The following is a 10000-nucleotide window of genomic DNA, read 5'->3' on the forward strand; positions in this document are numbered from 1 at the left end:
ACGTCAATGTGACGGCATCGGCCGGAAGTGCTGGTTCGGTTGGACCCAGCGGCGGAAGCAGCGGAGGAGGGCCTGCGATCAGCAGCGGGCCGGGTAATCCGCTTCTGGCAGATCCGGAAAAGCGGAAACTAATCCAACAGCAGCTGGTGTTGCTTCTTCACGCTCATAAATGTCAGCGGCGCGAGGCCGAGAACCCAAACAGCAACAATTGTACCTTGGCACATTGTCGGACTATGAAAGAAGTGCTAACACACATGCAGTCATGCCAGTTGGGTAAAAATTGTCCTAAAACACACTGTTCTTCTTCCCGTCAAATTATCAACCATTGGAAAAATTGTCAGCGACAAGATTGTCCTGTATGCTTGCCTCTACGTGATACGAATAAACTGAAGCAAAATCAACTGTCTCAACAACAACAGCAACAACAACAGCAACAACAACAGCAACAGCAGCAGCATGTGCAGCAGCAGCAGCAGCAGCAGCAGCAGCAGCAGCAGCAGGTGGGTCAATCGAACTCACAGGTTTCAATGCAATCTCAGCATCAACAATCTCATCCGCAGCAGGCACATCCTCAACAGCCACCTCAGTCACAAATGATACAGGAACAGCATCAGCACATGCAGCAGCAGTTACAGCAGCAAATAGCACAGCAGCAACATCAAATGCAGCAGCAGTTGCCACAAAAACAACAGCAACAACTGATGCAACAGCAACAAGAAAAGCAGGAACAACATAAATCACACCAGCAGCAGCAGCTTCAAAAGATGCAACAGCAGCAGGGTCAACCACATGTAGGTAGCCATCAGGATAAAGATTCGCAACAACAGCAGCAGTTAGTTCCGCCATTACAACCACAGCAGCAGCAACAGCAGGTGCCACAAGTGCCACTTACAAAGCATTCACAGCAGCAACAATTATCTCATAACTTACTGCAACAGAAAAAAGTTCAGCTACTACTGCAACAGCAGCAGCAACAACAACAACACCAACAGCAACAGCAGCAGCAGCAGCAGCAGCAGCAGCAGCAGCAGCAGCAGCAGCAGCAGCAGCAGCAGCAGCAACAGCAGCAGCAGCAGCAGCAGCAGCAGCAACAGCAACAGCAGCAGCAGCAGCCGTCGCAACAACAGCTACAGCAGCCGTCGCAACAACAGCTACAGCAGCCGTCGCAACAACAGCAACAACAGCTGCAGCAAAAACAACAGGACCTTACGATGCAAAAATCGTGTACACCACAATCACAACTGCAAACACATCAGGTCCAGCAACAACAGTCACCACAACAGATGAGTCTTCAGTCGCCATTCCAGCAGCAAACTATTTCGGCCCAGCAGCAAATGCTGTTGCAACAAACAGATACCAAATCGGCTCTTCTAGTACAGCGTCAGATACAACAGGCGCCAAACCAACCACAGCAGCAATCCCAGTCTATGCTGCAACAGGCGCCACAGCAGCAGCAGCAGCAGCAGCAACATGTACAATCAGCAACTCAACAGCTGCAGACGGCAAATGTGCTTGGTGCGTCATCTACACAACATGAAGCGAAGCAAGTGTCTTTACCACCACCACCGCAGCAGTCGAACACGCCCTCAGTCAATGCGCTGCAAAAACAACAGCAAATGCAGCAGCAGCTTGAACAGAAAAAAGATCAAGAACAGAAATCAACGCAGCTGCAACAGCAGCAAGAAATCCAGCCAGAAGCGCAACAGAAGACGCATGAGCAGCAGCAAGAAGGAAATCAATCGTCTGAGCAGCAATCCATTGTGCCGCAAGATTCACTGAAGTCAGGAAACATCGACAAGCCATCCAAAACTTCTGTTTCCGATGAGAAACTTCAGCATTCGATAAAGCAAGACGAAAAGGTACGCCAAGATCAGCTTCAGTCAACAGCATTGACGCCATCTGAACAAGTCCAAGCAGACAGCGCCAAAGCTAAGCAGCCGGATCAGTTGCAACAATATTCAACACCTAAGGATGCGGCCAACGAGCAGACAGGAAACAAAACGGTGACCCCTTCAGTCTCAACACAGGACCAGAAAGATTCACATTCCATTTCGAAGCAAGCTTCGCTTGAGCAGCTTCGAGCACCGGAATCCCACAGCCTTAAAGATCAAGAACAGCAGCCAAGTGAGAAGATTGAAAGGAACATTGACAGTACAACTGTTACGACAGGTGCGGCCACGGTAGAAAGCAAGGGAGATAATGTAGAGGCCACACCTGTCAACTCAGAAAACTTGATTAAGGAAGTACAGGGTGTAATAGGTGATCAACAAGCTGCATCAGTTAGCGTTTCCGGAATAGGCGCCACTGTAGTGGGGGTGGTGACAGTAGCAACTACTGCACCCATCAAACAGGAAACTCCAGAAAAATTGGACATGAAACAGCAACAAGATCCAACCGAGCCGATGGAACAGGATCAAACGGTAACCATGAGTGTCGACGCTCAGAATGTTGTTCAAGCACAAGAAACCAAACAATTGCAGTGCGATCAATCGGAGAAGAGCTCCGATGGAAGTGACCAACAGCAAGCTGAGGGTAAGCAAAAAGAGACAGATGTTGCAAAAGAGCAGCTGCAAACCCTTGAGGAGAAATCCGAGCCTACCGAGCTGCAGGACAAAACATGCGCAGAAGAATCAATGGATACCAGTGGGCAGGATGTAGCAAGTGCCAGCAACCAGGAATCAAAAGCAACTTCAGTTGATGGAATTAAGCATTCTGAGCTGGGACTGGAGATACAGCAACCACAGGATGCACCAGAGAAACAATCGGTAGCGATGGAAACTAGTGAAGGAAGTGATCTTCTAAAGGAAAAGAATTCTGCGGATCAACCTGCTGAAAGCATTGTGCAGCAATCGAGAGATTCTGACTGCCAATCAACGATGCCGGTACAGTCATCAGTCGCACAACAGGGGGTTGAGGCCTTAGAGCAGCAGTCTTTGGAAACAGCCCAAGTGGAAAAACAGCGTATTAAGGACAAACTGGAAGGAGAACAATCCGAGCAAAATAAGCAACAACCTCCAGTAGATCATCTTTCCACATCGTTAGGCGAACCAGTGCCAGATTTAACGAAGCCACAATCCGACACGCTGCAAGAAAGTGTGCAAAACGTTTCTTCCCTCGTCTCTTCATCTTCCGCTGCGTCAAGTTCCAATCAGCAGCAGGAATTGTCGAAGTTAGGTACACCCACCACCATGGAACAGTTAAAGCCTACGGATCATACCACGAAGCTAGATGAAAAGAAGTCCAGCGACGAACAGCAACAGGAACTGTCAAAAGTAAAGCAGGAAGCAGGAGGGCAGCAGCAAGATGGGGAGAATATGCTTGATTCCAAGTTGCAACTGTCGGAGCTCATTAAGAAGGAAAAGCAAGATTCCTTAAGCGAACCGATGGAAGTCGATCAGGACATTCCGATTGGATTGCAAAGTCAATCAGTAAAAGAGACCACGACTGGCACGACCGATACGAAGCCAGCTATAGTGACGGTGAAGGAAGAGTGTCAACCATCGCCAGCTCCAAAAGAAGAGGAGCAGCTTTCGAAAGATAAACCATCGCCAGCGCAATCGCCATCGCCGCAATTGAAACAGGAACTCCAGCAGCAACTAAAGGCTTCTACGGCGCTCTCTTCACCGCAACACCAACCGAAATTAGGTTTGCAACAGCCAAAAATGCAACCGAACTTTTCAAAACAGGAACCAAATCAACATCTGCCCCCACCATCGGCGCAGCAACCGATTACAAGTCCACAACAGCAACAGCATATGCAGGTTCACCAGCAGAAACAGCCTCCTCAGCAGCAGTTGCTATTGCTGCAGCAGTTGCAACAGCAACAACCCGAAAGTCAGCAGCAGCAAATGTTACCCAAGCAGGCTCAGCCCGACCAGCAATCGTCAGAGCAACAGCAGCAGCCAGAAGCAACGCTTACACTTCCACAGCAATCACCGTCGCCGATGTCTTCAAACTCTTCGCAAACAGGCAATCATCCCTGTAACAATCTGATGCAATCGAGTGGAGCAACACCAACGCAGCAGGATAGCGGTATGGCGGACGGACCACAGGCGCAAGTTCACATCTCGAGCACTACGACAACAACCGACGTAGGAAATGCTACAGTCGTAGGAGCACAGGCGCAAGCGCGATCTTTTCACCAGCTCGTCAACAATAGCTCAGTACCGCCAGGGGCGAACCTGGTATCACAACAACAGCAGCAGAATCCTATGGGAAGTGTAACCGGCGGTGGTATGCGAGTATTGATAGGACAACAGCAACAGGCAGTGACAACGCAGGGCGTAGGCAATGGAAACAACACCGCGGCTAGCATGCGGTTAGTCATGCCCCCGAACCAGCTGGTGCCTCCTAATAGTAACAGCGGCGCAAGCGGAAACATGATGCAAGGTGTAGCGCAAACATCCAGCGCCGATGGAAGCAGTATTGGTGGCATACTTCCTGCAGTTACTACAAGTTCTGCCAGCCAACCGGTTACTACGCAGAACAATAGTACAAATCAAGGAATGAATGTAGTGAATGTCACGATGCAGCAGCAGCAGCAGCAATCACTTAGCAGCGTGGTACAGCAGCAGCAGCAGCCGGGAACATCCGGCCAGCCCGGTGGTGTAGGAGGTAGCGGTGTTGGTCAGCAACAGCAACAACCAAATACGACACCCATCATTCCGATGTCGGGCGGCAGTGGTCCGATATTGTTTAATAATGTGGACACTAGTAACTCTGGGCAGCAGCAGATGGTACCGAGTGGTGGCAGCATTGGTGTCGTCGCTACGTCACTAGCCAGCAGCGGAGCAGCTACCAGCAATCCTACCACGACCGGTGGCGGTCTGCCAACAATGATGTCCGGCGGCACTAGTGCTGGCGGCCCATCTCAAGGGGGATCCGGGAACTATTCTTCCAACAACATGATTGCGATGCCGGTACAGGGAACAAAGGATTGGCACCATTCGGTAACACCCGATTTACGCAACCATCTGGTGCACAAGCTGGTGCAGGCTATCTTCCCATCACCCGATCCATCTACCATGTTCGATAAACGCATGTACAATCTCGTTGCATATGCCAAGAAGGTGGAAGGGGACATGTATGAAATGGCAAATTCGCGTTCCGAGTACTATCATCTGCTAGCGGAGAAAATTTATAAAATCCAGAAAGAGCTGGAAGAAAAGCGACAAAAGCGGAAAGAACAACAGCTGCAGTTGCAACAGCAGCAAGCGCAACAGCAACAACATCAACAGCAACAACAAGTACAGCACATGCAGCAGATGAACAATGTGGTAAGCTGTGGCACAGGTGGAGGGCCACCACCGCAGCAGGTAGTTCCACCACCGAACGCTCAGATTCGACCGCTCAATCACTCGCAAATGGGTCCAATGATGAGTGGAGGTGCACAAATGCCACCACGCCAATTGGTAACCGGTGGTGGTTTAATGGGTCAAGGACTTCCGCCCAATCGGATGGCAGCCCTTGGAGGTGTACAGTCGGCTCAACAAATGTTCGTGTCGCAACCTGGTCCCAGTCCGAACAGCATGGTACATGGTGTCAACAGCATCACTGGTGTCGCGGGCGTGAACAACACCGTGGTTCTACCCGGTGGATTATCGCCGTTTACCCAACAACAGCAACAGCCTCATTTAAACAATCATGCTCCCCCACCGATCGGCGGTCCTCAAGGCATGACCCCTGGTCAGCAACAACAACAGCAAGGCGTAGGTGTTGGTGGGATGTCACAGAATCAACCTTTCTTGAATGGTCCGACAATGTCTGATAGTTCACAGTTGCAGCAGTTCAACGATATTGTTCGAGCTAAATGCGCCAATCTGGCCGGTGGTGGTAACATACAACAACACCAGCAGCAACAACAGCAACAACTCGGTGTTGGTGGTCTGGCCGGCGCACTCGGCAGCAATCAATCGATGACCAACCCACCAACCATCTCCCCAGCATTCAGCGCTAGCGGCAATGCACCACCAGGCAATGTTACGATGGGTCAACAGCAACAACCGAATGTAGGGAGTGGCGTAATGTTTGCAAACGCTCAGCTCACTTCAAGCAACCCAATGCAGCAGGCTGGTGGTAATGTGATGTCCACAACTATGGCAGTACAACACCGCAATATCGGGCTGATGTCGACCGGTCTAGGTAGTGGAGGAAGTAGTGGCGGAAGTGTGAATACTGTTGTCGGTTGCGGAGGCATGATGACCAACGATATGCTTGGCAACACGTCGGGCTACGGTGGTGGCGGTGGCGGATTGACACCAAACAGCTCCGTGGTATCTGTGAACGGGCCGGTGCTAGGCCCACCACCTCAATCATCAACTTCCACTTCCGGCGGCGCTCCAATGATGCTCCAATCTGTCACCGTACCGGTGGACGTTTCCAATTCACCCATGGTCATCGGTTCGACCGTTGCAGCAGTCGCTACTAGCAATACGCCACTCATCTCTAACCTACTGGTGGCACCAAACATCACGACGCAACAACATCACAGCGCAATGAACGGTGGCGGATCAACTACAACCACACCGTCAACGGCGGGACCGATAGCATCCACGGTGGTTGGCTCAGTGCAACAGCAAAATCCATCAATACTCGGTCCCGGCATCAACAACAGCATATCAATAGCTAACGGTAGCACCACTCCCACTAGTGCAGGAGTTGGTGTTAGTAGTATGAGTATGGTGTCAACCGGCCCTTCGAGCCGGAGCAGTATGGCCTGCTCTTCATTCAGCTCGCAAATGGCAGCGCTCGAAGCGGCCATGGCTCGCGACAAAGATGATTCGCCAGAGCCATGCAAGGATAGCATTGGAGGCAGCGGTGGTGGTTGCGGGAAGAATAAGGGTAAACTTGGGCTGAAACGCGAAGATACCGATACCGACAGCAATCATATGGATACGTCCAGTGGAAATGATTTGGGTGGTAAGAGCGTGAAAAGCAGCGAGTGCATGAGCATTAGTGGCGTCGATAGCAAGACTGAATCGATGGATGGTGCCGACGGGGGCAGTGGAAGTAGCGGCGGTGGTAAAAATAAGCTCGACGTAGTGAAATTCAAGGAGGAACCAATGTCCCCGTCTGTCAGCCCAATGACAAATGTACTCGTCAAGACGGAGATCAAGGCTGGTATCTATCCCGAACCGACGATTCAAACAAATGCCAGTGATAATCGCAAGAAATGCTGTGAGTATTATCGGTGTTAACAATACTATTTCGAATACCTTTCAACCAACGCATGCAACCGTCATACTCTTCCGTGGTCATTTCAACATCTGTCTCCATTACAGCATTCAAACCGGAAGAGCTACGGGAAGCGCTGATTCCAACATTGGAAAAGCTAGTCGCGCAGGAACCGGAATCCATCCCGTTCCGTATGCCAGTTGATCCAAATTCGCTCGGCATACCTGATTACTTCGATATTGTGCGCCAACCGATGGATCTCAGTACGATCCGAAAGAAGCTAGAGAGTGGTGCGTACCAGGATCCGCGCGAGTATGTCGACGACGTATGGTTGATGTTTGACAACGCCTGGCTCTACAACCGCAAAACGTCCCGAGTGTATCGTTATTGTACCAAGGTATGGTTTGGCAATATCAAACAAGCGGCAAAGCAAGCATAGGCCTTGGTCATAATTTTTTTCTGCTACTCATTTCTTTTATGGTCCAGCTTTCGGAAGTGTTTGAGCAAGAAATTGATCCTGTCATGCAATCGCTAGGATACTGTTGTGGCCGGAAATATACCTTCAACCCACAGGTGCTGTGCTGCTATGGGAAGCAGCTTTGCACGATTCCGCGTGATGCCAAGTACTACAGCTACCAGAATCGGTAAGAATCTATTCATATTGTTGATGCTATACCCCATGCTTTAGTGCATATACTAACAATCCCATCACATCGAACGACACAACTGAGGCATACGTATGCGTGGATAACAATCAACAGCATTTTCGGAAATGTGACGTACTTTTGTCATTTTCCGTTTGTCATTTTCTTCAAACAATTATCTGATAAATAATTAAGTTATGTATAGTAAAAACGTACTAATGAATGCAAATTAGCACCCCATTCCCAATAATCTATCAAACCATGAGATTATAAATCAAAAGAAAAAAAACTTTGCTATCGGACCTTACGGTAGTTTTTATTTTTGTTCTTCATTTGTATGTACGCTCTTCACTAAACCATGTTTTAAAATAATAATCACCCATCCGCTATGTACAAATGCCCAGTCTAGGTCGAATTTCGTCGATACGAGATTTTAATTTATCCTTGTGTCATATCTTATCTTTTCCATATTGTCGCGCCATTCAACGTGTTATTCACCTCGCTAAAAATGTATTTCAAAATCAAACCAATTACTGTTGCTTGTTTACTGTTCGCTCCATAAATATGGAACATCGCATCGCTGATAAACAAAAAATGCAACACTCACCACCGCATCGTGCAACATACAACATCAATACATTTATCGCCGACATACATTTATTATGCTCGCCTTCTCCGCTGCATCATCCACCAAAACGCACCTTCCGTCGCTGCGCACCATGTGTGTGTGTGTGTGTGTATGTGTGCTTGTTTGTATGATCGATGGACAATCTCCATTAAACAGTTCTTTCGGCGCCTTGTCAACTAGATACACCTACTGTCAGAAATGCTTCAACGAGATTCCCGGCGATACAGTTACACTTGGAGACGATCCAATGCAGTCACAAACGTAAGTGTTGAAAAATTCAGGCAGAATTCGCTTGCGGATTCAGTTTATTTGGTCGGTTCGGTCAGTTTGTTGGAGCAGGCGAAATGTGAGTAACCCTTATGCATTCTATTTGATTGATTTTTGCAGCCAAATCAAAAAGGATCAATTCAAAGAGATGAAGAATGATCATCTAGAGCTGGAACCGTTCGTCGATTGCTTGGATTGTGGGCGAAAGCAACATCAGATTTGCGTCCTTTACCTCGAGACGATCTGGCCGGGCGGGTTCGTTTGCGATGCTTGCCTTAAGAAGAAGGCCCAGAAACGCAAGGACAACAAGTTCAACGCGAAACGACTGCCTACGTCCAAGCTCGGCACATATATCGAGACGCGTGTCAACAATTTTCTCAAGAAGAAGGAAGCGGGTGCGGGCGAAGTACACATCCGGGTGGTGTCCAGTTCGGACAAGCTAGTTGAGGTGAAGCCGGGCATGCGTAATCGGTTCGTCGAGAGTGGCGAAATGCTGCCTGAATTTCCGTATCGCGCGAAGGCACTGTTTGCATTCGAAGAGGTGGATGGTATCGATGTATGCTTCTTCGGTATGCATGTGCAGGAGTACGGATCGGAGTGTGCAGCACCAAATACGCGTCGTGTATACATTGCCTACCTCGACTCAGTGCATTTTTTCCGCCCGCGCCAGTACCGTACTGCCGTCTACCATGAGATTCTGCTCGGTTATATGGACTACGCGAAGCAGCTCGGCTACACGATGGCACACATCTGGGCCTGTCCACCGTCCGAGGGCGATGATTACATCTTTCATTGCCATCCGCCCGAGCAGCGCATACCGAAGCCGAAGCGGCTGCAAGAATGGTATAAGAAGATGCTGGACAAGGGGATGGTTGAGCGAACGATTCAGGACTACAAGGACATTTTGAAGCAAGCGATGGAAGACAAGCTGCAGTCCGCCTCGGAGTTGCCGTATTTCGAGGGAGACTTTTGGCCGAACGTACTTGAGGAAAGCATCAAGGAACTTGACCAGGAGGAGGAAGAAAAGCGCAAACAAGCAGAACGGGAGGAAGCGGCAGCCAACGCGGTAAGCTAATGCCTACGCCTCTTGGTGGCTCGGTGGCTGGTTGCTACTGCGCATCGTTTCGATATCTGGGTGTGTTTTTGATTCGGTATACATTATTATTACCATTATTTAGATTATGTCCATGAACGAAGATAGTGATACGGTCGCCGATGGGAAGAAAAAGGGCCAGAAAAAGGCCAAGAAGTCGAACAAATCGAAGGCAGCGCAGCGTAAGAGCAACAA

The 10000-nt window shown here is 49.3% G+C and overlaps 1 protein-coding gene across 3 annotated transcripts in view; it reads left to right on the forward strand.

Annotated features, from left to right (window-relative positions):
• Nucleotides 1-10000, forward strand: part of LOC126579792 (histone lysine acetyltransferase CREBBP) — a 20567-nt gene that overhangs the window by 5085 nt on the left and 5482 nt on the right. For 2 of the 3 annotated variants that reach the window (XM_050243391.1, XM_050243392.1), the window contains exons 4-9: nt 1-7176; nt 7281-7570; nt 7660-7817; nt 8602-8706; nt 8833-9778; nt 9891-10000. The exon at nt 1-7176 is cut by the window's left edge and continues 934 nt beyond it; the exon at nt 9891-10000 is cut by the window's right edge and continues 121 nt beyond it. In XM_050243391.1, coding sequence (XP_050099348.1) covers nt 1-7176; nt 7281-7570; nt 7660-7817; nt 8602-8706; nt 8833-9778; nt 9891-10000 — 8785 coding nt within the window. The remainder of the gene's footprint in view (nt 7177-7280; nt 7571-7659; nt 7818-8601; nt 8707-8832; nt 9779-9890) is intronic. The other variant, XM_050243393.1, reaches the window with a different exon arrangement.

The sequence above is a fragment of the Anopheles aquasalis genome, chromosome Y (assembly GCF_943734665.1).
Source record: "Anopheles aquasalis chromosome Y, idAnoAquaMG_Q_19, whole genome shotgun sequence".
Taxonomy (NCBI): Eukaryota; Metazoa; Arthropoda; class Insecta; order Diptera; family Culicidae; genus Anopheles; species Anopheles aquasalis.